The sequence below is a fragment of the Gavia stellata genome, chromosome 18 (genome assembly GCF_030936135.1).
Source record: "Gavia stellata isolate bGavSte3 chromosome 18, bGavSte3.hap2, whole genome shotgun sequence".
In the NCBI taxonomy this organism is placed as follows: Eukaryota; Metazoa; Chordata; class Aves; order Gaviiformes; family Gaviidae; genus Gavia; species Gavia stellata.
The window spans coordinates 17,929,052-17,955,196 of NC_082611.1; the positions used below are offsets into that span (position 1 = coordinate 17,929,052).

The 26,145-nt window shown below is 53.0% G+C and overlaps 1 protein-coding gene across 1 annotated transcript in view; it reads left to right on the top strand.

Moving 5' to 3' along the window:
• LOC104252220 (nucleoside diphosphate kinase, mitochondrial) overlaps positions 1 to 26,145 on the top strand; it is a 320,155-nt gene that overhangs the window by 160,174 nt on the left and 133,836 nt on the right. The window contains exon 4 of the mRNA XM_059826638.1: positions 10,631 to 10,649. Coding sequence (XP_059682621.1) covers positions 10,631 to 10,649 — 19 coding nt within the window. The remainder of the gene's footprint in view (positions 1 to 10,630; positions 10,650 to 26,145) is intronic.

The window sequence follows — 26,145 nt, forward strand, 5'->3', positions numbered from 1 at the left end:
GAGTCCAGATTGCTGGGACTGCGGGCAGCTGCCCTCACCGCTGATCTCCCCGTCCCTGCTGGCAGTGACGCAGGAGCTGGTGCTCAGACTGGCTTACCAGACAGCGTGGTGATAGGCTTTTGGAGAGGGACTGGGGGAAGCCATCCTTCTCACGCTGTGGAGAGGGAGAAAACGAGGAGCTGTTCGGAACTGGGATGCGCCAAGCTGGCTGGTCAGGTGCTTTTAGCCTCCTCTGGAGAGAAGGCAGCTCTTCCAGAGACTGTTCAGGGCTGGATCTTTCCTGGGGCTCTGGTTTGCTGTCTGGAGGAGGTGAACGGTGCATGGACAACACTGGGAGCGTAGGGAGAGTGGCCGGTTAACGTACCTGGCCAAGTTAGGTACCCACAGGGATGCTCTCCCTCCACGTTGCTCCATCCTTGTTTGTATCGCTGCGAAGAGTCACTCAGGAGAGACGTGGGTGTCTCCCCGTCTCTGCCTTTGCAGTGGGTGGAAGGCGCTGGGAGGAGGGCTGATCCCTGTCTGAGGTTTTACTCTTTCTCAGATGCCGCGCCGGTGTCCTGTAATTACGAAAAGCATCCCTGAGGTTCACCTGACAGCCCCGGGGCCTCCAAGAGCCATACCTGCTGCGGACCGGGAGCTAGAGACGAACCAGAGACCGCACAGCACAGGGGACGCAGGGCAGTCACCGGCAGTCAGTGACGGTGGCATCCACGTGTACGCTTACCAGAGAGGCGAACGAACCATCCGAGCCGTCCGCACCGGCTCGGAGGAGGTGGGTGAAGTGCTGAGGAGTCACAGCAGCCCAAGGTGGCTTTGGGATGCTTACAGCTGATGCTTGTGAGCCCGGCAGAAGCAGCAGAGGGAACGCAAGCTTCAGGCTGGACTTGCAGTTAATCCTATGGAGTCCTTTTGCTGGCGTTAATTTTTCTGACTAACAGTTCTCCTTTCCACTAGTATCTTACTTGCCTTGAAAGAGGGACCCTGTGTTCAAATGCACTGACCTTAAGCCAATAATGTATGTTTAGTAATTTGCCCGGAGCATGCACACGAAGGGCCCTGGACCAGGCGTGCCGTCCGGCAGGAGGGCCTCTGCCCGCTGGGTAAGAGGAGAGCCCTTCCCGCAGCGGCCGCCGTCTCTCCGGGCATCGCCGGGGTGCGGAGAAGGGCTGGCTGTAACCCCCCAGCCTAGGTGGGAGAGCTGCTTAACGCTGGGAAATCCCAGCTCCTCCTTCCTTCCAGATTTGAATTCTGCCGGGTTAAATACTTTAAAGCCATCCCTTCTAAACAGGAGAGAACCCAAAGCTGCCTCTGTGCTTTAGGGAGAAAGGAGCGATGGGGACGGAGGGGCCCCGTGGGCAGAGGACCTCAATCCGGCTCTAAGCGCAACGGTGCTGTCTGTTGGGTTTTTTCCAGAGGCTCTTACCGGATCCCATCCTGAAGCTGAGAATGATTATTGGCTTTGGAGGCTGCAGCACCAAATGGGTCAGTAGCGCAGACGGTTTGGGGAGTTTATGTATAATTACAGATTGATTTTTTTTGAGGCATGAAGGGCAGCTGAGTGCCACCCTTCCTGCACTTTTTGATGGGGAAAATGTCCCCAAAGCAGATGGGCATGAGCTTATGTTTGTGCAGGGGTCTTCTGCTGTTATGAAGGTGAATTAGAAATTATGGGAGCCTTTTCGACCTCATGGCTTTTGCACTTTAACATGTTAAAATTAGAGCCGCTTTGTAGGAGTCTGGAAAGGAAGGGCTGTGTTTTGGATTGTTTCTACAGGGCACTGTGCCTTGCAGGAGCCCAGCTTGCCGTCTGTGTTAGGGTAAAGAAAGGGTTGTTTTGGTTCAGCCAGTTCAAGGCTCTGCCAACAACATGGTTTTCCTTGTATCTGCTGTTCATGTAGCAGAGATGATTGGTACGGTAAATCCACTGAATTAAGTAGGATGTCGGTTGGGCTCTTAGTTTTCCTTTGTGAGTTAGAAGAGTCCTTGCATGGAAGAGCATCCTCTCCCCTGCACACGTGCAGCAGATCTCCCGTTGAAGAAATCTCTGCGGGTCCAGCCTAGGACCTGGGGCACTTCTGGAGGACCTGCAGCCCTCTCATTCCTTTCCTGGTCCTGCAGGCGCTGTGGACTCAAGACAACGCTGCGGTGGTCTACCCCTGCCACGCTGTTATAGTGACCCTGCAGATCCAGACTGGAGAGCAGAGGTTCTTCCTTGGACACACGGATAAGGTAAACGTAACTCTCTTTACACAGCCCTACAGCAACGCTGTCCTTGTACCCCAAGTGTACCCCCGGTCCTCAAGAGCCTCTAACCTGGTGCTTCCCGCAGGTGTCGGCGCTGGCCTTCAACGGGAACAGCACCTTGCTGGCTTCCGCGCAGGCCGGTCCCCTGAGCGTGGTGCGCCTCTGGGACTTCCCGACGGGCAGCTGCCTCTCGGTGTTTAAAACCCACGTCCGCTCCCTCTTGTCCCTGAGGTGGGTTTCAGCCCGGGCGCAGGGATGCGTTCAGGTGGGCTAACGTGTTGTAGCGTGGCAGCTTTTCTGTGCTGTTAGCGCGTGATAAACCAGGGGTGAATTATAGCTCTCCTTCAGCTGCCCGTGTTTATCACCGAGACCTGCTGGCAGCTGGCCCAGAACAGCCAATACGCTGCCAGCTCCCTCCTGAGCTTATCCCTCAGGTCTTGCTGTCTCCCCATACCCTGAACTTGTCTCCTTTTATTCCTTGCTGAGATGCATTTGGGGTACAAGGAGCTGCATTTCACCAGGTGCCCTCCTCTTGCAGCTTTTCCTACAGCGGAGCCATTCTGTGTGGCGTCGGAAAGGACGGGCACGGCAAAACGGTGAGGACTGAAACTTAGTTTGGGAGATTTCCCCACCCCATTGAGAACAAGCAACATGAGGCGGCTGTTCCCCACATTACATAGTTATTTTGCAGACAAACCTCTGCTCTGGGCTTTCTTAGACATGTTCTTCACTGTAGTCAGAGCCTTTCGCATTAGCTGCTTAGAAAATACTTCCCTTCTACCTGATGCTTGCGAGTGTTCGTGTGCACGATCCTTGGCTGCAAGCAAACAAATCCTTTCAGAAGCAGCCCGAGAGACCTGCTCGGGTTGAGCTTTGGGGCTGTTTCTGTCCCTGGTGTGGTCCCTGCCGGGGCGCTGAAGGCGGCTGTGTGATTCTGCCCGCACCCGGCGGGGATCGCCGCAGGCTTACGCACAGCGTTTCTGCCTGCCCCCGCAGCCGTTCTGGCCCACCAGGCTGAGGGTGACACGTGTTTGTGTGGTATTTCGAGCTGGAAGGCTTGCAAGCGCGTAGTGGAGGAATGGGAATTGAAATGGGAGGTTCAGCACTGACTAGAGCCCAAAAAACCCTTTTTTTATAGCATTTAGGGCAAGATGTGAGGTTTAATCTTTCAGTTCTGAGCTTCGCAGGCATCGCTGCTGGAAGGGATGCTCTGCACTGAAGCTGCCACCCACCGATGTAGCTAGGGGATGACGCAGATCCCACGTGTAGCAGTCAAAAATAAAATTGTTTCATGGGACTGGGGGTTTTGCTTTATCAGTGGAACTGTTCTCATCCACTGATCCCTTATTGACAACCACCAGCAATTAGCTGTGCCATCGCGAACTGCGTACTGCCTGCAGGAAAAAACAAACCGCTCCATTTTTTTTCCTGGCATGCAGCAGCGGTCTGTGATCCCAGTGGGAGCTGGCGAGCTGAAACTGGGGAGGGGGGATCAATAGGGCGAAAGCAGGATGGGAGAACAGGGGGTGCTGGGGGACTGGCCAGGAGCACCTCTCCCAGGGTGATGCCTCAGCCCATCCCAGCCTCCAAGGTGACGCTGGGTCTGTTTTTAACACTATTCTGAAATGCAGAGCATCAAATCACCTGCATTTCTTCACCCATCCTTTCCTTTGGGGAAAGGCTTGGACTCCCTTGCCCCTCGTGATGGGCACTGCGAGCACGCAAACCTGCATCGGAGCAAAGCGCTGCGAGAGCCAGTGCAGCCGGACACGTGCTACCCCCAGCTCTCGCGGACCGGCTCAGCCCTGGTACAGCTCTTATATCTCAGCAGACAGAGTCCCCACTCCTCTGTGGATTTTCTTTCCAAGTCTGAGCCCTGTTGCCAGGCAGCCCTGGGATTCAGAACCTATAATTATGGATGCCAGACAAGTATATTGCCATGAAGCTTTGCAAAGCTGTTGGACTGTCCTAAGCCCTCTATGCGAGAGAATTTTTTTTTTTTTTTCCCCCCTGCTTCAATTCTGTTATCAATACTTTGTGCCCAGCTCCGGAGCAGGCTCCCGTATGTGCAGCTGGTCAGCTGCTGTAATGAAAAGCTCTTTTGCTGCCAAGGTTTCCACGTTTGAGCAGCTCTGCCATCGTTCTTCTTGCTTCAGATGGTGGTGGTGTGGAACGCTGCTCAGGTGACCCGTGGCGGAGAGGTGGCCGTGCTGGCCAAAGCACACACGGATGTGGACATCCAGGCCTTGAAGATTGCTTTTTTTGATGATACCAGGTAGCGTGTGAAGAAAATAAATCAAAAGCGTTGGTTCTGACACAGCTGTGGGGGGAATCGTGCTGCTGCAGCGGTCCGGTTGCCATTCCGGTTGCCATTCCTGTTCTCGGTCCTCGCTGTCAGCTGGTGGCACTTGGGGCACTGACCTTTCACCAGGGGCTTGGAGAGTCCTGCCCTGGTCCTCACGCAGTCTCTCCCCGGACAGGATGGTGTCATGCGGCCGGGACAATGTCAGGCTGTGGCGAGTGCGGAGTGGAGCGCTGCGCTCGTGTCCCGTCAATCTGGGCGAGTACCATTCCCTGGAGTTCACCGACCTGGCCTTCGAGGAGGGGCACGCGGCCGAGCGGGAGCCGGAGGACCGCACGCTGTAAGGGGCTGCTGGGCTCCACCGTCACCTGTCCTCGGGGCAGCCTGCCAGGAGGGAGCTCCACGGCTCTTGGCTGCCTTTAGCATCCTCCTTCCCCCTCCTCTGTGGGAGCGTGGCATTTTGCTTGGGTTTTCCCTGTACAATACAGGTGCCTCCTGGAGCTGGGAGAGTTTCTCCCCTCCTCAGCACACTACGCTTCCCAAAAGAGATTTGGCTGCTTGCAGAACAGCCCAAGAAATGGGTCTTTCCTTTTGCTGTACTGATGTTTTGCTATGTTCAGTGAATCTCTCCCCCACCTTAGGTTTGTGGTTAGCTTTCTGTTGGCAGCGGGAGGAGTGTGGTGCATATCCTCCCGCATATAGACAGATACATGCTTTTTTTTGGTTGTTTTATTTTAATCCTCAAAGCCAGACCTTTGTCGCTACCACATAGCGTTCCATAAAGGCAGAGCTGTCGGTTCACCTGGCCCTGCCTTTCCCCGGGCTGTGTCCTGTGGCAGAGAGAGGTTTCTTTCTAAAGTCTATGCCGAGCTTTTAGCTCTTTTGCTAATTAACATTTCAAAGGGACAAGAAATAAAATAGGAAGCTCTGACTTGGTTGTAGATTTGTAGGTTAGCGCATGGAAAGGTGCCCTTGGACACCTCGTTGACCCGTTAGGTTACCGTGAACCAGAATTGCTTTCCGTCAGGCAAACAGTTTTAACGCGTAAACCAAGCTGGGTTTTTCCTAAACCACGCCGGCACGGTTCCTCTTAACCCTGGGGTGCCAGAGCAGGGGTCTCTCTCCTTTTACAGCTTTGTCTGCAGCAAGAGCGGCCACGTCCTGGAGGTGGACTACAAGAACGTCTGCGTGAGGAGCGCGCGGCGGCTGCTGGCCGCGCAGCCCCCGGGCTGCCAGCGGCAGGAGAAGGCAGGCAGCGGAGCAGGTAGGACTATCCCGGCGGGGAGGAGGAGACCAACCGGGGAGCATCTCAACCATCAACGGGGTCAGGAATGAATTCAAACAAATCTCTGGTAAAATAAACCAGCTATTTACCTAGGATTATTTTGGGTTGATTAGATCATTGCTAGCTATTTGCCTCTTAAGTACTGCAAATAATCTTCCTTAGTGCAGCAAAGTATCATTTTAAGAAAGAATTCTAGCATTTTAAATGCTGATTGCACTTTCAGAGAAACCCTGCTTTTAGAAACTTGAAACAAGGTCTTGATTTGCTGACGGGAATCTTAATGTAGAGATGGAAAAAGAGCTAAGCAGACCAACAAAAAAGATTAATTTGGGGATTTTTTCATTATTCAGCCTGTGCAGAGTGTTTGGGAAATCTTTGTTGCCATATACTAAGTAGTACAGCTTTCAGCTCTTCCATTAAATTTAACAGCGGGAAGAATTCACTTTCAAGTGTGATTGCTCTGATATCTTAAAATTTAGTGCATAGTTTGCTTTGGCAAATTGAGCTAATTAATCTAGAGCATGCCCCTTTGAGAGGTACGTAACTCCGGTTCTCACTTCGTGGGTGAGAAAACGCCCAAGAGGCGATGAAACGATGTCCTTGGGTGTCCTTCTGGTAGCAGTGCTGGCTCGTGCCAGTGCTTTGACCGATGGACTTTATACCTGAATCAGAAAATCCCAGTTTCTGTAGGTCTGTATTCTCTCTCACTACGCTGCAGAGAGGATATGAGACATGGAGATGGAAGGGTTTTGTATCTCAGGCAGTTAAGCTAGGACATCCTTTGCCACAAGATCCCATTCAAGGCCAAAATACGTCAGGGTTTAACAAGCGGTAAGAATTTTTTGTGCCTGGCGAGAGTTGCACGATGGTAAAGAGGAGTGCTGGAAAGGTACGGGGACGGAACGTGTTTTGAGTCCTGAGAAGGGCTAGCTGGGACTCAGCAGCTTATACAGTCAGTCACCGTGGGATTCCTGGCGGCTTCTTCTGAGACTTCAGCCACTGCTGCGGGCGGAACACTGGACTCAGCTCTTGGATGGGGCAACCCTCGGTAGCGTTGGGTTTTTTTGGGTTTTCAGGCCCTGGGATCGCTATAAACAGTATTAGCGTCTCCTCAACCTTCTGTGCCACGGGTTCAGAAGATGGCTACCTGCGGCTCTGGCCACTGGACTTCTCAGCCGTCGTCTTAGAGGCAGGTGAGTAGAGCTGGGACCAGTGCTTCTGAGCTCCACATCTCCATCAGCCTGCTGCTGTGAAGCCAGAGCTCCGCTGCCATGTCTCCTAAAGCAGTTCTCATGAACGAGGGCATCTTTTATGCCTGCTGTCTCTAGGGGTGGCTGGCTTGGAAGTCTGTTACTTCAACAACAATTATTCATGTTCATTCTTGTAACTCGTAGGAGAAAGGCAGGATCTCCTGGGTGAGAGCAGGCACTCAGTCTTGATTTCTGTGCCCTTGTACCCATGGCTCTTCTGTCCGTGAAAAATGAGGGGAGAAATCGAGCAGTTCTTCCTTCTTTTTTAAACAACCACTATAGCAGCAGAGCCTGGGGACTTCTAGAAAGGGCAGAGACTAATTTGTCACTAAACTCAAACCTGCAAGCATTCAGTCCTGAGGTCATGTGGGATGCTCATTCCTGTGTGCATTACTTTCCTAAATGGGAAGCTGGTTCCATAGCTGTGCTCCAGCTGGTGCTGCTCCTTTTCCGGGGTGGGGGGGGCGTTTGCTGACTCCCATGTCTTTCCCCAGAGCACGAGGCTCCGGTGAGTTCTGTCTGCATCAGCCCGGACAGCCGCAAAGTCTTGTGCACGACCGCTGCCGGGAATCTGGGCTACCTGGATATCCAGTCCCGGGACTATAACACCCTCATGCGCTCTCACGAGGACTCCGTTTTGGCATTCTCGGTGGAGGGGATTTGGAAGCAGATGGCAACGGTGTCTCAGGACAATACCATCCGAGTGTGGGACCTCGTCTCCATGCAGCAGGTAGGTGAGACGAGAGTCAGTAGGTGTCTTGCGTTTATTAATAGTCTGCCTAGTCTCTGTTTAGTCTAGTTATCAAAGCTCCACAGTTCAAGAGCCCTTAAAAGTCCTCCCTGAAGCATGGTGGGGTACCGTGGGCGAGAAATGCTTCCCAAGTATGGAGTTCTGAGTTTTAGCTTAATGCTTAATCTGGCCTTAGCTTCTGAAGGTATTGTTAACAAAAGTATTTTCTTTTCCTCCATCTTTTGAATATTGCTTTTTAACACAAAACATAATACCCAAGGGCTTTATCTAAATGCCCAAAGACCCAGGACTTCACTGGGCTTTAGATCCATCCAGGCAGGATGCGATTTCTGTTGGGCGACACACAGGGGAGGTCTGAGGCTGTTTTGGTGTTAGGTACGGCTGCCAGGTACAGCTTTATCCAGCTTTGTGCCTGCGGTGTGTCTCTTCCCCGCAGCTGTATGACTTCACAGCCGCGGAGGAAATGCCGTGTGCCGTGGCCTTTCATCCTACCCAGCAGATCCTGGCTTGTGGCTTTGACAGCGGGATGGTGCGGACCTTCAGCTTGGCTGCCTCCGATCTGCTGGTGGAGCACAAGTAAGTGCTTGCAGTGGGAGCCGCACCGGGGCAGGTGCAGGTCTAACTGTGGGTGTCCTGGCAAGAGCCACAGCGATAATCGTGGAGGTGGGAAAAGTGCTTTTCTTGAGCTCGAGAATCCTCACAGCCCAGCCGAGTGGTTTTCAGGCAGAGATAGCCTTCTGTGCCAAGGCTCTGGGTGGTAAAAGTCCAACCTGCGAAGGCTATGAGGGCTTTCTTTATGACTTCCTGGCGGACAGTTGGCCAACAGTAGGAAAAGGCTCGTCCTAGAGAGCAGCTGAACAGGGAGCTCTTGCCAACCTCGGCACAGGAAGCAGAGGATGCTCCAAAGGGATGCTCCAAAGGGAGAGGGAGCACGTCCCAACCAGGGACAGCTGGAGTGCTGCGCTTGCTGCTCGGTTTTCCAAAAAGTTGGAGTGTTGATTGTCCTGGGCTGCTGCAGGCGTGAGCACGGTGGGGTCCTCTGCCTGCCCCTGATTATTTTGCTCCCCTGGGTTCTTCACGTTGCTACTGTTTTCTGGGCTTTTGTTTGGTTGTTTGTTCTCCTCCCCTTTTTCACGTTTTCTGCCTTCTTTTAGGCAGCACCGCACTGTGATCACTGGACTGACCTTCTCTCCAGACGGCAGTTTCATGTTCAGCTCCTGTTTGCAGGGAACTCTGGCTCTTTACAGCTGTATGGCGCAGAAAAGCCACGTCCTGAGAGTCCTGGGTAAGACTTCGGGGTTCTGGGTTGCCTGCCTTTCTTTTTTTTAGTAGCCCAGACATCCTAACACCAAAGCCAAACCAGACTCAGCCCACTCGGAGAGATATTTTCTGATGAACCTTCTGAGCTGTGTCATTTGTGTTTATGCCGTATGTGTGAGCAAACCCTAGTGACTGCCAACCCTTCCCTACCCGTCTCAGCTTGCTTGGTGTTTTGATTTCGTGAATGGGCTGGAATGGCAGAGACCTGCCCTTTCAGGTCTGGGTTCAACAGTGCATTGCCTAGAAGCAACACAAGTGCAGAGTCTTCCTACTTATTCATGCTCAAGCCCTGACTCTTTCCATTCTGTGGATGTGCAGTTTAATTTGTTTAAACTGGATTGTTTCCCTGATCCTGCCTGCAGCCCAGCTGTGCAAAGAGCCATGCTGGTGAGCGGAGAAGGTGGAGAGCTGCAGGCAGGGGAAGCAGCGCAGGGGCAAGGCAGTTTTGAAACGTTAATGTCATGTTTAATGTACGCTTTTGAAATGAGCTGTGACAGCACAAGCTTGGGCAGGGAAAGGGAGCTCTGTTACGCAATATTGTACAAAGAGGAGGATCCTGCCTCAAGAAATGTGCAGTTGAAGTAGGTGGAGAAGGAATAGGGGCTCGGAGAGATCAGGGAATTTGTCTAAAACCACCCAAGTTTCGTGTCAGTGCTGCAGCTGGACCTTCACATTTTGACTCTGCTTTGAACCCGTGTTCACTGCCTGGCCGTGTTCCAGGGACAGAACAGTGGAATTTTGGTAGTGGAATAAATACAGAGAATTGCTCTGATTGCTGTGATTTTTAGACCTTTGGGTCTGTCTGCCCACTGGACTGACATCGGCGTGGTGGGGTTTGGCACTGACTTCATTCTGCGCGGGGTTCAGACACCCGGGCTGCAGCTGAGATCTCACATCCATAGTTCCTTGTCACAGCTTCTTGTAACGTTAAAAAATAAACACCAAAATCAACTTTATTCCCTTGACTTTGTTCTGCTTTCCTTGAAAACGCCGCACGTTCAGTCAGGCGACAAGCTGTGTATCTAGACCTTGTTTTTGAAGTGGTTCACTGCATGCCTTGGGTGTTGCAGATAAAATTTGTAGCATCTTCGACACCAGAGGTTGCTTCTTTCTCACGCCAGAACGTTAACCCAGGGCTGATTCAGAGGCAGGAGAAGCTGCAGCTACCAGTTAGCAGCACCATCGCAGAGTGAGCTGGCTGCAGCGTGGGCTTTGCTCCTCTCTTCACTCTTTCTCTCTCGCTGTGGCTCTCAGGCAATGTGGTGGCCCGGGACGCTGGGAGCGGTCCGGAGGCTTTGGTGGTCAGCGGGGACAGCCGTCTGTTGGCCTTCGTGGGTCCCTCCAAGTACGTTGTGACCGTGATGGAGGCCTACTCTCTAGATGAGGTACCCAGCGGGCTCCCCTCGTTCCTGGGGGAGGGTGGGGAGGGGAGCACGTGCCACAGGGGAAGTTCCCGTAGGCTGTATCGGATGAGATAGATCAAGGGCCTTGTTGGAGGTGTTGGAGAGGGCCCTTCCTTGCACAGCAGACGCTTGCTCAGGGTGCTTATAATGAGGTTTGTTTTCCATTCTGTGAGATAGAAACAGCAAAGTCAAGGTTTCTTTTCCTCCAGCTTCATTCCCCTCTAGAAGGATAATTTGGAGAAGTGTTGTGTAGATTGTCGGCTCCTACTCCTCTTTGTGAGCTGCTCTCCTGGGCAGTAGGGACATTGCCTGGACCCTGCAGCCCCTCGTTAGGTGGGAAGGGAAGGGTCTGGGGGCCTCCGTAGCCTCGTGTTAGGAGAGCAACCCTGAGGCTTCTGCAGTATTTGCTCCAGGACGTTTGTTCAGTAGCTCCTTCTTTCACAGCTGCTGAGGGTGGACATCAGCATCCTCGATTTGAACAGCACGGCCTTGGACTCTGCACTGAGAGTCTGCTTTGCTCTGGTGCCTCGAGGCGAGCTCCTGGTGTCCACTTCTTCCAATAAAATCCTTGTGCTTGATGCAAAAACGGGACGACTGGTGCGAGAGGTAGGACACTAGGAAATCCGTGCACTGAGGTCTCGTGTCATGTGGGGCTTGGGCACTTCATGTTACTGTAGGAGGCTAAATGAGAGAAGAGCTCATCCTGGAGGTCACAGGCTTCAAAGAAACACGTGAGTGGCAAGCCTGTAGCTATCCTGGTGTGGTCATGCTCAGGGTGAGCCTGAGCTTGTCCTTGTTTTCCGTGCTGTCACACTCCTGTCCACTCGCTGAAGCATAAGTAAGGACCGTGAACTAGCTCAGTTAACGCTGCTGGTGCCATTTCTTGTCCTCAGGTGTCTCCCGTGCACAAGCTCTCCTGTTCTTCCTTGGCATTGAGCAAGGATGGCAGGTACCTGCTCACTGCTGGCGACAAAGTTATCAAAGTGTGGGACTATCAGATGCGCTTCGATATCAACTTCCAGGTACTGTCCAAAAAGGGAGGGAAGGGGGTTGGTGTTGCCTTGATCAAGCATTTCTGAATCCCTGGAGAAGAGAGCAGCCCTCTGTGTGACTTGGTCCAGTGTCCCCAGTCCCAGTTTGCCCAGCAGCTGAGAAATGCAGCCCTATTCCCACGTTGTAATAACGCTGTGCGCTGAGGGGCTGCCGAAGCACCGCACCTAGTGAGACCCTCTGCGAAGGGCAGAGGTAGGTGTTACCTCTGCGCTAGGGACAGAGCCACCCAGGGAAGAAAATGGCTCGCCCAGGGTTTCAGAGGTATTGAGAGCTAGGATAAGGTCTTGAGGGTTTTCAACTTCTGCTTCTTTCTCCAGATCAGTTTGTTAAAGGTCAACCCTAAGTTGGCCAACCCGAGGTCTGAGCACTTGTAGGGGTGGTGCTGGCCTCTGAGAGGATCTGCCGAGGGGTGTAGACACTGGCTATCCAGGGCAGGGAGTGCAGTTACCACCATCGTGATAGGATGGTTGTGGTGATGGAGAAGTTCAAGGTGTGCTCTCTCCCAGGTGTACATCGGCCACTCGGAGCCGGTGCGCCAGGTAGCCTTCACCCCAGACCAACGGCACGTCATCAGCGTTGGAGATGCCATCTTCCTCTGGGATTTCCTGGCTCTGCCTGTGGAGAGGTCACCCCCAGCCAGGTAAATGCACCGTGTTGGGCAGTGCCTTCTCACGCTTCCCCTTACCTTCCCTGCCCCGTCCCCTCTCGGTGTAACGCCGGTCTCCTTGCCATTCCAGGGCTCGTTGCTCCGAGTCCGCTCTGCTGCCGGGAGCAGGTGAGTTTGCCTCCTCCCGTGCGTTGCGCTGGCCGGCAGGTTGGCAGCTCTTCCACCGCTGCTCTTCACGGCAGAGGGGTTGGGGGTTTTTGGTTCCTTCCCTCAGGGAGTCAGATAGCGGGGGGCTAACCAGCTAATTAGCCCCAAAGGACAGTCTCCAATTAACTAGCACCTCTCAGTGGGAGTCTGCCAAGGAGGGGATGTTCTAAGCAGAGCCACTCTGGGTTTTCTGGTGGGTCTTTCAGCTTTTGCCTTCTGTCTTTCCCTGCCTCCATCTCTTCTGTCTTCTTTTTCCCTGCCCTCACTGTCCCTCTCTCTGTCTGTCCCTCCCGTTCTTGAAGGACAGAGGTGAAGTGGCTTCTCCTGTGTAGGAGGAAGCTGGAGCTTCCAAATGAGCTTGGAGGTATCGCCATCCATCAACCCAGGAGGGTGAGAGGATCTAAGGGATGAAGGAAGTTAAACAAACCCTTTTCTTTTCACAGAAGGGAGCTCTGAGCAGCGAAAGGATGCCTCTGAGACACCTCGGCAGACAGCTCCTCTTCCATCGTCCTCGCCACCGTGTTTGGATGTCAGCTCTCTTCACCAAGCGGGATGTCAAAGTAAGAGGCACTATGTGCAAGAAAGGGGAAGATTAATCTTGTTTTAGGAAAAACTCCTTGCTTAGTTCAGCAGCATCTTTGGAGCCGTCGCTGCTCATGATCCCCTTCCCACAGACGGACAGGCCGGTCTGCACTTCCCTTCCCCTAACTTGGACAAAGCCAGCCAGAGGTGCTGGGGTTCAGCACCGCTTTATTCTCTGCTCTCCTCTGTAGTCTAAGCTGCTGGCACAGCTTCTCTGAGGGCTATGGTAAATACCTTGCTGGACATACCCAGGACGAAACGTCTGCTTTGCCCTCCACCCTAACAGATGGGCTGTTACACAGAACAGGAGAGTGACACTGCCAGAATCAAAGGGTCGGTCAGACATGAAGCAGTCCTGAAGGACACGGATGGCTCTGTCCTCCCACTAATTTTTCTCTTCAGGTATTTTCTCCGAGTCGGACAAAGAGGAGGAAGCAGATCTGCCAGGCAGCAGCAGGATGGTGGCGAACGGAGACAAAGACGCCTCGGTCCTTGTGGTGGAGTCAGTCAGAAACGAGGAGCTTGTTGTTGTGAGGCCCAAAGTGAGGCAGGAGAGCTCGAGGTCTCCTGGAGAATCAGCAAACGGTAAATCAGGGGTATTCCCACCTTGGACAGAGCTTGGCTCCTTAGGGGCTCAGGCCTGCATGGCAGCTTGGTCTGTCCCTGAAAAATAAAGATCATTATTGATGTGGTAGAGATAGACCCGGACATGTGCTCCGAGTTGTGAAACGAAGGGCAGCAATGTGTTCCTCGGGGCTCTTCCCTTGAGTGTGATTTACCAAGGGAAGTCAGTACTGAGGGAAGCTCATGCTGATCCCCAAGGCTGCTTGTTTTTCTGGCTCTTTCCCTGCTGCTGCTTCTAGGCACACCAGAAGCCCCTCTTCAGCTTGGAGCCAATATCGTCTCTAAGTGGCACGTTCTATTAAAGCCGGCTGAAATTAAAGCTCCCAATATCTCTATTAATAGATGCACAGCCTCAAAGCTGCAGCAGTTCGTGGCGAGCTGCCAGAAGCAGGCAGCTGCCAGCGCTCAGCCGCAGGCAGGACTTGTTGGAAAGCTTCAACATAAAACTGTGCCTCCACCGCTCTTGTTAAAGACCTCTTTCTAGCTGTGTGGCTTATGCTTTTGCAGCGATGCCCAGGGCACGTAGCGTGGATGCCCTGAGGCTGTTTGCAGTGTGGTGTGGCTGAGTGGGATGATGGGGGGAGGTGGATGTTCCTTCTTTGCTCCTGGAAAGCTGGTGCTTTTCCTAAGGCCGGTCGTATAGGAGCGCATGTGACACTTCAGTCTGATTTTTGCCTCGTGTGTGCGTATGCACGCACATACACGGCATCTGAATGGACAACAAGCCACAGCCTAGCTGCTGCTCCCGAACCGTTCCCAGGAGCAGCATCCCATAGGTACTCTTTTCTTCTTTGTGTGGCAGAACCCAGAAAGGAGACCAAAAGTCCCAAGACCCAATGCTCCGTCCGCCCAGATTCCTACCGGCATTTCACTCCTCGCTTTAAGGCATCGGTGCTCCCTGAGGTGAGAGTTGTGCCAGGGCTGGTTCCCTGGGCAGGTGGCGAACAGGCATTTTGGGGCTGGGGTAGGTGGATTTTCCAAATTGTTTCCATCTTATTCTCTGTCTGAAAGCAATTTGTGAAATACAGCCCTGGGCCTGATGTTCAGTTAGAAACTCCTAACATTAGTTCCCCTTTCTCCTCTACATGCAGCTCTTTCCAGACTAGTAAAAAGTGAGTTGTGATCAACTCTTTTTCTGTTCAGCAAATCTGCATACATTTTTATTCAAAAGAAATGGAAATGGCATGTGCTATTGAAAGCGAAAGACGAGTGAGCAATGGAGTGATTCATCATGCACCCATATTTGTGAGCAGATGCGTTGGCAGAGCAGGCTGGGGAAGGCAATCCGTCGAGCGTAGTGAAGATAGGCAAGGCACAGCTCTTGCTCTGTTAACAAACAGAGCAATAATAAAACAGAAACTTAACTGAACCTTTTCCTAAGCTCTGCTCTTCGCGGTGCTGGGATAAAAGCTACGTTCAGCTTGGACCCTCAATTCTCTCCTCTGTCCCTCCACCTGGTAGCATTTTTCCCCCCACTGTCTCCCTGTTGAAACATCGACATCCCCAAGTCAGCAAAACCCGTTGAACTCTTTCCCAGCCGGATTAGCAGCTGCTCATCGGCTGGGCAGTTGCTGCCAGCCTGTTTTGTGCCCCATCTGAAAGCATCCGTGCCTGGTTTTGCTGGTGCAGTTTCTCTTTTGTATGTATAAGTGTGCCCTTTGGTATTCATCTGTTGATGTGTTGAACTTGAATTGAGTGAGTATTGGCATGAATTTGCGTGTTGTGTGTGTGAGAGTGTGTGCGTGCTTGCACGCGCACTTTTTCTTACGTGGGTGTTGAACGTACCTGACCGAGTCATCCTTCTACAGCTTATTTTAAGCCAGTGTCTATTTTTCTTGTAGAGTTTCTTATCTCCTCCAGCTGGCAGTGAGGTCTTGAAGCTGAAAGCAGTGATCGGCTACAATGGGAATGGCAGAGGGAATATGGTGTGGAACCCGGACACAGGTACGCCGGGAAGGCTCTGGGGGGGCGGGAGGTGTGCGTACTGAGCCAAGTTACGATCTTCTAGCTGTTGGGTTGGGATCTTTGCTTTAACACAGGGTTTCTTTGCGCTGGTAAAATCCAGTAACCCTTCTTCTTTGCCATTGGCAAACGTTAGTTGATGCAGGCAGACTCGGGCTTCAGTTGTTGAGTGGATAGAGCAGAAGGAAAAGCTCTCGCAAAGGCCATCTCACCTCCTTTCTCCAGGCTGGAGTGACGCCCAACAGCTGTGCTTTGCTCAGGTTAGGAGAAGTGAGATTTTACTCCACTCTCAACCTGATGGGAAGGATGCTGACAGACTGTGTAGAAGAATCAGCTTTTACCTATTACTGAAAAAAATAATTTTCCTGAATTGCGTGTAGGTTGTAGTGGGTGCTGTATGTGAAGCCTTTACATGAAAACATCCCATCTCCTCCTCCTCTGCTAGGCTTCTTCGCCTACACCTGTGGCTGCGTCATCGTGGTTGAAGACCTGCATTCGGGATCACAGAATCACTGGCTTCGCCATGCAGAGGAGATCTCTACGCTTGCCGTCAGCCACGATGCCCAGGTAGGAGAGGCTTCTGCTGCCCCGGGCTGGGTTTTGTCTGTGTCACTTCGGGCTAAAGGAATGTCACAGACTAAAACCCATTCATCCGTTCCTTCTTCTGCCTGCTGCGTGGAGACCTGGGGTTATGGAAATAAAATAAATGTTTTTGGAGCCTAGCTGTCCATTGTGCTGGCTCGGTGTGACATTAAAGGCTGCTCCCTTCCTCTGGGTGATGCTACTATTCCCTCCTGCTGTCAGCTGATGATTCTCGCAGAATTTTACATTTACCAACCACATCACTTTATTTTGAGACTAATAGTTGCTAAGACTAACTAAATAATGAAGAGTTCTCTAATTACTTACCAAGGTCTCAGTAACAACATACTGTTCTGTCAGGTTCTTGCCTCTGCCTCGGGAAAAAGGAATGGAGACTCCCATTGTCAGATCTGCATCTGGAACGTCCAGGATGGGGTTTGCACAGCAAGTCTCTTCCATCACGAGACACAAGTCCAAGCCATGGCATTCTCTCGGGATGACAGATTCCTTGTGACCCTAGGTGAGTACACCTGTAACGCCAGGTGTAACGCGGGAGTACACCCAAGAGTAGGCAGCTCATGGGAGGAAGATGTGTAATACCTGCGAGATGTGTAGCAGGCTCATGGCTATGAAGCTGCTGCTTGGTAGCCTCAGGACAATGGGTAATGCTGCATGTAAAACTGCAAGTGATCTCGGGTCCTCCTGGGAATGACCGGAGGTACTGCAGGGTAGGAAGGCTCTGCAGAGGGATCTGGACAGGCTGGATCGATGGGCCGAGGCCAATTGTACGAGGTTCAACAAGGCCAAGTGCCGGGTCCTGCACTTGGGTCACAACAACCCCATGCAATGCTACAGGCTTGGGGACGAGTGGCTGGAAAGCTGCCCTGCAGAAAAGGACCTGGGGGTGTTGGTCGACAGCCGGCTGAATATGAGCCAGCAGTGTGCCCAGGTGGCCAAGAAGGCCAACGGCATCCTGGCCTGTATCAGAAGCAGTGTGGCAGCAGGAGTAGGGAGGTGATCGTGCCCCTGTACTCGGCGCTGGTGAGGCCACACCTCAAATGCTGTGTTCAGTGTTGGGCCCCTCACTATCAGAAGGACATTGAGGTGCTGGAGCGTGTCCAGAGAAGGGCGACGGAGCTGGTGAGGGGTCTGGAACACAAGTCGTATGAGGAGCGGCTGAGGGAGCTGGGGTTGTTCAGTCTGGAGAAGAGGAGGCTGAGGGGAGACCTCATCGCTCTCTACAACTACCTGAAAGGGGGTTGTGGTGAGGTGGGTGTTGGCCTCTTCTCCCAAGTGACAAGCGACAGGACAAGAGGAAATGGCCTCAAGTCGTGCCAGGGGAGGTTCAGACTGGATATTAGGAAAAATTTCTTTACTGAGAGAGTGGTGAGACACTGGAATAAACTGCCCAGGGAAGTGGTGGAGTCACCATCCCTGGAGGTGTTCAAGGAACGTGTGGACGAGGCACTGTGGGACATGGTTTAATGGGCATCGTGGTGTTTGTTGGTTGATGGCTGGACTTGATGATCTTACAGGTCTTTTCCAACCTTAGTGATTCTGTGATTCTTTGCAGCTGAACATAGTACCAGGGCGCTGTCGGCAGTGTTTCGAGGGGAAGCACACACCCTGTGCATCTCAGCCACAGGCATGAACGCTGGGCTCCCCCCAGCTCCTCTTCAGTTCTTTCTCATTGCCCCAGCTAGCTCGTTTTTCTTGAAGTTACAGCTTTCTTCTCCTGGCTCACCAGTGCTTGTTAAGCCCGCATAAATAGTTTGCAGTTACTATATATAGTGTCCAAAGGGGAAAAACCTTCTTCTGGACTTCTTATTGCTGCTTAGGTGGAATTGCATAGAAGTAGCCAGGCTTCAAACTGTGAGCCTCCTGCCAGGCAGCGATGCCAGCACAAGATGGACGCTCAAGCTGTCTGTTTTGTTTAGGCAGGGGACATTTAAAGGACAAATATGCCATTAGTAAGTTCTTGTTTTGTGTGAGAGAGGAGCAGGCAGTAGACTCTCTCTGGGCTGGTGAGTCTGCCCTTGGCAAAAAGCAAGCTTTGCTGGAGAGGAAGAGAGCTTTGTGCTCTCCACGGAGCAGTGTGGGAGGGGAGCCCTCCTCCTCCAGCTCCAGTCTGGGCTGCAGAGGAGAGACAAGCTGAAAGTCTCCACAGAGCTTGTGGAGCCTGGAAAGGGCAGCAGGAGAGCACTGTCCTCCGGAGCTGTCTGGGAGCTGGGGATGTTTGCCGTCACCAAGGCCAGTGCCTTCTGCTGCCACCCAGATACGGTGGCTTCCATTAAGGTCAAGTCCCATCTCAGCTTTGACTTCAGCAATAGTGACATCCCTTTCTTATTTCAAGACTGTTGTTAGCCCTGAGTGCACAGTATCACGGGAGGGCTTGTGTGGGGCAGATGTTGAGGTCTGCAGTAGCTCCTGAGGATGTAGACACAGCAGAAAACCTGCTCTGCCTGCTGAAACCTTTACCACGCCAGCCATCGGCTGGTCTGAACGCTGGCTGCAGACCCCGCTGCAGGGCCAGATTTGCTACAACCTCCAGCATGAAACATTGGGCCAGTTATAGCTGTCCTCAACTCGGATGAGGACCCATCATGTCGTGCAGCTTTTGCTGAGCACGCAAGGAGCCGTGTCCATGCCTGGGACGGTGTTCGCAGCAGTTGTCTTCAAACAACCAGAGAAGGGAGTGACACAGTTGATGCGTGTGTGCAGTGTGTACGCTTGCGAGCATCCTGAGGCTGCAGAATTTCCTTCTACTGTCTTTCATGGTCTGCCTAGGGGACTACAGCGATCAAACCATTGCTTTATGGAATACCTACACTTACGAACTCATGTCGTCGGCTTGTATCTCAGAGCCAGTCCATGACGTGGCTTTTAGTCCTTTTTCTCACCGAGAACTGGCCTGTGTGGGGAAGGGAGCCGTGACGTTTTGGCTGTTGGAGCAGCAGGGAGCCGATGTCAACCTCAAGGTAAACCTTATTTTTACCTTCTTTTAAAATTTATTTTCAGCATCTCTGACTTCTTTTCCAAGACCCTGGTGAGTGCGATGGAGGCTCTGCCCCCACAGGTCTGTGCGAGCTGATGATTTCTCTTAGTGACATGATGTTGGCTGGCTGTGAGTGGCTTTCAGTTGTATTTGAGGCAGTAACTGCATGAATTGAGGGTAGGAGGATGGTTGGGGTTTTTTTCCGATGTAGGTAAGCACCATATCCTCTTTGACGCTTCTGTTTTATGTGCTCCGGCAGGTTCATCGGGCCCCTGCCCCGGACGTGTTAGGGCCGGTGGAGCTCACCTCTCTCTGTTACGGTGCTGACACTCTTCTTTATAGCGGGACCAACTCGGGCCAGATCTGCGTGTGGGACACTGAGACTAATCACTGCTTCATGACGTGGGAAGCCGACGAGGGCGAGATCGGTGGGTGCAGATGCCCCGGGCGTCTCTCAGGGCTCTAACAGGGAACTCATTAGGAAAGAAGAGCAATGAGCTTGCAGACTGCCGATTTCAGCTGTGCTCAGTAAACCAGTTTGCTGTGTCGGATGCAGGATGCGTGGGGTGGCAATGGATCTATGACCTGGGTTTCCTCGGGGTCCTGGCTTTCCTGGGGGGTTCACCTCTAGTCTGTAAAAATGCTGGGTATTGGGCTGTAGAAGACCCCCCACTGCCCTGCCCAAAAGAATCAGTGGTCGGGCTGCCAGGAGCACACCTTGGGTGATGGCTGGGAGCAATGGATATTCACGAGTGCCCTTCGTTCCCCTGTGGCCTCCCAGGTGTGCTGGTGTGTCGGTGCAACAGGCTGGTGAGCGGCAGCAACACGAAACGCATCCGCCTGTGGGCAGTGGCCGCCGTGCAGGAGCTGAGGTTGAAAGGTCCCGATGCCAGGTAGGAGGTCGTGGCCCCAGTGTCCCCGCTGTGCTTGCGCCTGTCGCACCGTGCCCTTGAGATGCTCTTCCCCTCGTCTGGCAGCTCCCAGGACGTGTCTGAGAGGTGGCTTTTCACAGACAGACGTTGTCTGTGCCTGCAACCATGCTGCTCCTGTTGCTCTTCATCCTTAGCTTTTCCTCTCCATCCTGCGAATACTGATTCTTTCTGTCTGGATCTTTTTATTGAATTTTTGCTACAGGAAGCTGAACCCTCTCAATGCTGGAAATGGGTGGAGTTTATCATGCCTGAAGTTTGTGTTGGTGATCTGTAGGAACTCCTTTAAGAGAATTAGTGAAAATACATTGCCTTTGTTTCTTCTCTCGCACTATTGCATCCCCTATTTTCTTTCTTTCCTATAAAAGATGGTTGCAGTGCAAATGAAATGGTAGTCACTGTTCAATGTACAGGAGCTCCTCAGTGAACCATTTAGCTGCAAACACATGACTGGGCTCACTAGAAAATTGCATTTAAAGGAGGCAGAGTGGCTCTTCCAACATTTGAGCCAGTCCTCTTCGCATCCTCCTTTCCTCCAGGTCTAGCTCGGTCCTGCTAGAACATGAGATCACCCTCGATGGGACGATAGTCAGTGCAGCCTTCGATGACTCTCTAGAAATGGGAATTGTGGGCACCACGGCAGGAACGCTGTGGTACATCAACTGGATGGAGAGCACAAGCATCCGACTAATCAGCGGCCACAAGAACAAGGTTAGAGGGGCTGGGCTGGGGTGGTTTGTCCTGCAGAGCAGCGAGTGCTGTGTGTGCTGTCTGTGCCCCGGGAAGCGTGTGCGGGTTGCAGAAGCGTTCCCTGGTCTGGCCATGGGAGAGCTCAGGGAGCTGCAGGGCTCGCTAGTGCTGACAGGATGACATGGAGGAGTCTAGAGAGGAATAAGCACACTGAGTCGTCCGACATCAAGAAGTCTGAGCTCATCCGCTCTAGCCTTAGGTGTTTAACAGCCTCAGCCCGGGAGCAGCTGCGGGCCTTTCTGCTGGAGCGGAAGAATGCAGTTTGCGATCACTAAGGCTTCGTTCTTGAGTGCTGTGACTTCTACCTGCCTTCTGTTTGCTAGCTGGACATGCATATTGGATAACGTCTTCTTTGCCTAAAACATAAAAAAACAACAACAACCAGGTGAAGAATGACTGTTTTGAATTTTGCTGTTGCTTTGGGGTATCTTTATGCTACAGAAAAAAGATTTCAAATGGTGGAAGAGAAGGTATTTTACTTACACCTACGTCGCGCAATGCCTGGTCCTAGCTTTGGAGTTAGGTTTACTGGTTTCCATTACAAGCCTAGTTGTCAGCCCAAGATTTAAGGACAAAACCAAAGCACCCCACCTTCCTTTATGTCTGGGGCTTCTTGTCTGGTGTCTCCCATGAGAGGGGTCCTGGGCGATGAGAGGGTAGAGGAGCTGATGTGTTCTATGCTGTGGCATTTGTAGGGCCCCTGTTCCCCATCTCCGTTCTTGCTGCAGGTGACCGAAGTGTGCTTCAGTCCTGATGAGACTCACTGTGTAACGTGCGGGGAAGATGGCAGCGTGAGGATTTGGTCTCTGGGCAGCATGGAGCTGGTGGTACAGTTCCAGGTGCTCAACCAGGTAATTGTTTGTGGTACATCAGTCTCTTCCTCTTGGTAGAGGGCACAGTCCGCTCCTTGGGATTGCAAGGACTGCTGTGTCCTCGCGGAGCAGACTAAAGCTGGAGAAATACTTGCAGGTGGAGCTTTTAGTGCACTTGATTGCACAGTCCCGCTGTCTTCAGTGTGTCATTGGGTCTCTGCCCTGGTTACTTTGCAGAGCTGCCAGTGCCTGGCCTGGAAGCCTCGTCCCGTCGTTGCGTGGGGAGCTGAGAGCCAGCATGTAGCGGCAGGGTACAGCGATGGCACCATCCGCGTGTTCAGCATTTCCAGGACAGAGATGGAGCTGAAAATGCACCCCCATGCCGTTGCACTGACGGCAATTGCCTACTCCACAGACGGTGAGGCTGCCTGTTACAACAGCGGGGAGATGTTGCCTCGGGGAGCACAGCTTGGCTGTGCCTGGGTTACCCTGACCTCCAGCCGCTCTGCGTGCTGGTGACCTGCACAAACACCCGGGGCCACGGAGAGCTGGAGAACTTGTATCAATGAGCTTTGGTAGCTGCCAGCTGAGCACGTGGTAAATGGGACACCGGAGGTGTGTTGGCAATGGTATAGCAAAGGGGTTCAGGTACAAGAGGCATTCCGTTGTGTCCTCCTGCTTACAATCTACAGCAGCTCTTCTCCAGTGTGGTGTTTTAGTGGGTGTCTCCAAGATGTCTTATCTTAGCCAGCCCTTCACAGTGTTCTGGGACACCGGTATCCCACAATCTTAGACTTCTCCTATGGGCTTTTTCTTCTCCTACAAGAAGTGTCCCAGAAATTCTTCACCATGAGGGTGGTGAGGCACTGGCACAGGTTGCCCAGAGAAGCTGTGGATGCCCCATCCCTGGAAGCGTTCAAGGCCAGATCGGACAGGCTTTGAGCAACCTGGTCTAGTGGAAGGTGTCCCTGCCCATGGCAGGGGGGTTGGAACTAGATGATCTTTAAGGTCCCTTCCAACCCAAGAGATTCTCTTCTCTCCTCTGCCCACAGGAGAAATGATCTTATCGGGGGGCAAGGACGGGCTTGTGGCTGTCAGCAGCCCTCGCACCGGAATGACTATCCGCGTCCTCGCTGACCACAAAGGCTCCCCCATCACCGTCCTCCAGTGCACCAGGAAGCAGGTGAGACCTCACCCTCTGCCCCGGCGCTGTGTGGGAGCGAGTCCCCCATGTGTCACTGCACAGCTGTGGGAAGCAACAGCAGCGTGGCCGGCTTGGTCGGCGAGTTTGCTTCGTTGTTCCTTGCCTTTCTTCTTCGGGCCCCCATCCCTTCCAGTAAATTCTGTTCAGTTTTTCTAGGGATGTATTCAGTGGAGTAAAGCCACAGGCGTTGCAGGTGCAATCCTGAGTGAGGCCGTGCCTGCGGGCAGGGGGACCTTTGGTGGCTGTTGTAGACGTGCTGCACGCAGATGTGATGTGTGCCCTTGCCATAGGCTCTCAGAGAGCTGTACCCCTTGACAGCAGCCCGGGCTGTGAGCTTTCAGCCCCTGTGCCCACAACAAAGGTCTTGGCGTGCTTTCCCAGCTTCACTCCTTGGCAGCCTGGCCTCCTGTGTGTAGCTGGCTCTTTGTACCGTTCCTCTGTGGAGCTAGGAAGACTTGGTTGTGCAGCAGTGTTGATGATTTTAGCATCTCCTCTGTCCTCTTCATGGAGAATCTTTTTCCTTTGCGCAGCGGAAATGAGAATAATTTTGCCTAAGTTCTCAGGCTTTAAAATCATCCATGCTGCAAGGCTGTGTTCCCTGGTAATTCTAGACTTAGGAGATCCTCCTTGGTTCGAGGTGAAGGATATTGTTAGGGAACACATGGTATCTACAAGCACTCCCCCAGGAGATGTGCAGATCCAGAGCGTGTCCCGGGGAAGAGATCTGTTGTTCAGGCCAGGCGCTCACCGCTCCTCCAGCAGGTTCTTCTGCCGGGGCTGTCAGCCCAGAGCGGGCTGCTGGTTCCGGTACCACAGCTTCCTTGTCCTATTTTATTGTGATAAGTGACTTTAAGCACTGCCCAAATGGAGGTTAATCCTGGCATTGATTCCCAACGGCATAAGGCCTGTGTTCCCACGAGCTCGTGCCCCCCGCTGCTCTAGTGGCAGCTTTCTTTTAAAGCTTCTGTACTACCAGAGTCACAGCATTGCTTTTATCTTCCATAGTACCGTGACTTCGGGGTGGAAGGAGGCGAGCTCTGGCTGGCCACCAGCTCAGACCGGCGAGTCAGCGTCTGGGCCTCCGACTGGCTGAAGGATAAGTGCGAGCTCCTCGACTGGCTCAGCTTCCCAGCTCCTGCCAGCCCCGAGGTGAGCGTGGTACCTGCCAGCTCCTGCCTGCTCGTGGCATGGGTCTTGGCACCAGTTGAGCTGGAGGAGGGATGCCTCAAGGCTCTGAGCAGGATGGGGCCAAAGAGAGAGTGCGTGCTTAGGAAAGTCATCTTCATTAGTTCTGCTGCTCGTAGAGTATCTTGTTAATGCACCTTCTTGCGTGTCAAAAGGCAGCGGGAATTGTAGCAATGCCTAACCGCCGGGAAGCACTGACTTTGTAAGTGTGAAGAGTCAAAAACTGCATCTGCAAAGAGGCGACACCCCTGTGCTACGCAAAACAGAGCACAGGCAGCAGTGAGCAGAAGAGAGACCTAACTATGAGCATGCTGCTAACTTTGACACTCTCAAAGAGCATGAATAATTCAGAGCCAGGAGCCCAGTGATGGGTTCATAAAGGCAAATACTCTAGCCCTGTGTCTCTGTAATGCTTTGCAAAACCCTTTGGCTCCAACCCAGGTGTGGGATTTGGGCAGCAGGACACCTGCTAGAAAGGGAGGAGGGTCTGTATCGGGCAGGACATGGAAATGGTCCCCAGTGCACGTGACATTGGCATGCAGAAGGGAGCTGGGTCTTTTCTGGGTGCAAGCGGTGGTGCCTCAGCCTGGCCACGCTCAGGGCCAAGCACCGTCTGGGCCCATACAGCAGTTGGGTTCTGTCAACATTTCTTCTGTTTCGTTCCAAAACGATGGATTTCCTCTCCATGAAGGAAACTCACTACAGGTCTCACCACAGTGAACTGGGGAAGTACTAAAGATCTATCTTCTGGGCCATATTTGCTTGTGTTAAACTGGTCCATAACCCAATCCCACCTTCAAGCCCACATAGCAATAATGCCTCGGTGGAAATTCAACCTGTTGGACCCTCATGTGTCTCACTCCTGTGACAGTAAACAATTTGCTTCAGGTTTCCATGGCAGTACGTGTGGTTTCTCCTTGCTTTGCCATGAGCACGTCTGAGATGGCAATGCAAGAGGGAGGAAACAGCCTCTGTCATACTAATTTCCTGCTGCTCCAACACCCGCGGCCCAAGGGCTGGTGTCCATCTGTGCTCTGCTTTTGTCCCCTGCTGTGTTGGGTCCGGCTGGAGAAGCTAGCCTCAATTTTGTGCCCTTTGGTTTCCCTTGCCAGGGTCTCGGCAGCCTCCCGCCCAGCCTGGCTGCATTCTGCCCTTGGGAACACGGTACCCTGGTCTACGTCGGCTTTGGGATGCAGAAGGAAGCCTTGTTTTACAGCCTGCGCAAGAAACAGGTACCTGTGCCCTGCTAGGGTGGCACGGGCACTCCTCTGCCGGTGCGGGGTCGAATGAGGCACAGTGGGGGGGAGGCAGTGCTGCCCTACCCGTAAAGGCAAGTCTGAAGGTGGGTGGGCTCAGGCAAGCAGCTGCTCAGGGCAACAGCTTTTCATCTCAGAAACTCCTGAGTCTGGCCCAGGTGATCGGCAGGGCCCTGCCCCTGCCTCGGGCTGCATCTGGGCAGGCTGCCAGTCCCTGCTGCTGCCCTGCTACCTTTTGATCTGTCTGGAGGGGAAGGCATTTGCTTTCAGGAGCAGTAACGGTCTCTAAATCGTTGAGTTGAGTCTACTTTGGAAAGTCGATGCCTTTTGGCAGGTTTCTGAGCTCTGAAAAGTGCTGTGCATCTGTCAGCCTCCCCCTTGAGAGGAGCCCTTTACCCTTCTAATGACTGTCACAGCAGCAGCTCTGGTCTCCCACGCGCTCATTTCTGAGGTGTTGGTGTGTTTCTCTTGCTGGAGCGCAGGTAGTTGAGAAGATCACCTTGCCGTACTTCGCCACATCGCTGAGCCTGTCTCCTGCAGCACACTTCATGGCTGTTGGCTTCGGCGGTGAGTACCAGAGGGTACCGTGGGTTCTGCTGCCCAGGCTGCTTCATCCCCAGGTTGCCTTTGGTGGGGAGGGATCTCCCCTTCTTCCTGCGAGTGGGGGCAAACCAAGTGTCCTTTTTCCCTTAACCAAGAGAGACATGCACATGCACCAGCCCATGCCCTCAGATCCTGGGAGCTACGGTCCTGGGACTGTGGGTAGCTGCCCTGGTCCCGGGCAGGGTAGGCGTCAGGCAAGGAGAAAGCTCCGGGAGACTCATAGGTCAGAAACGAGATGC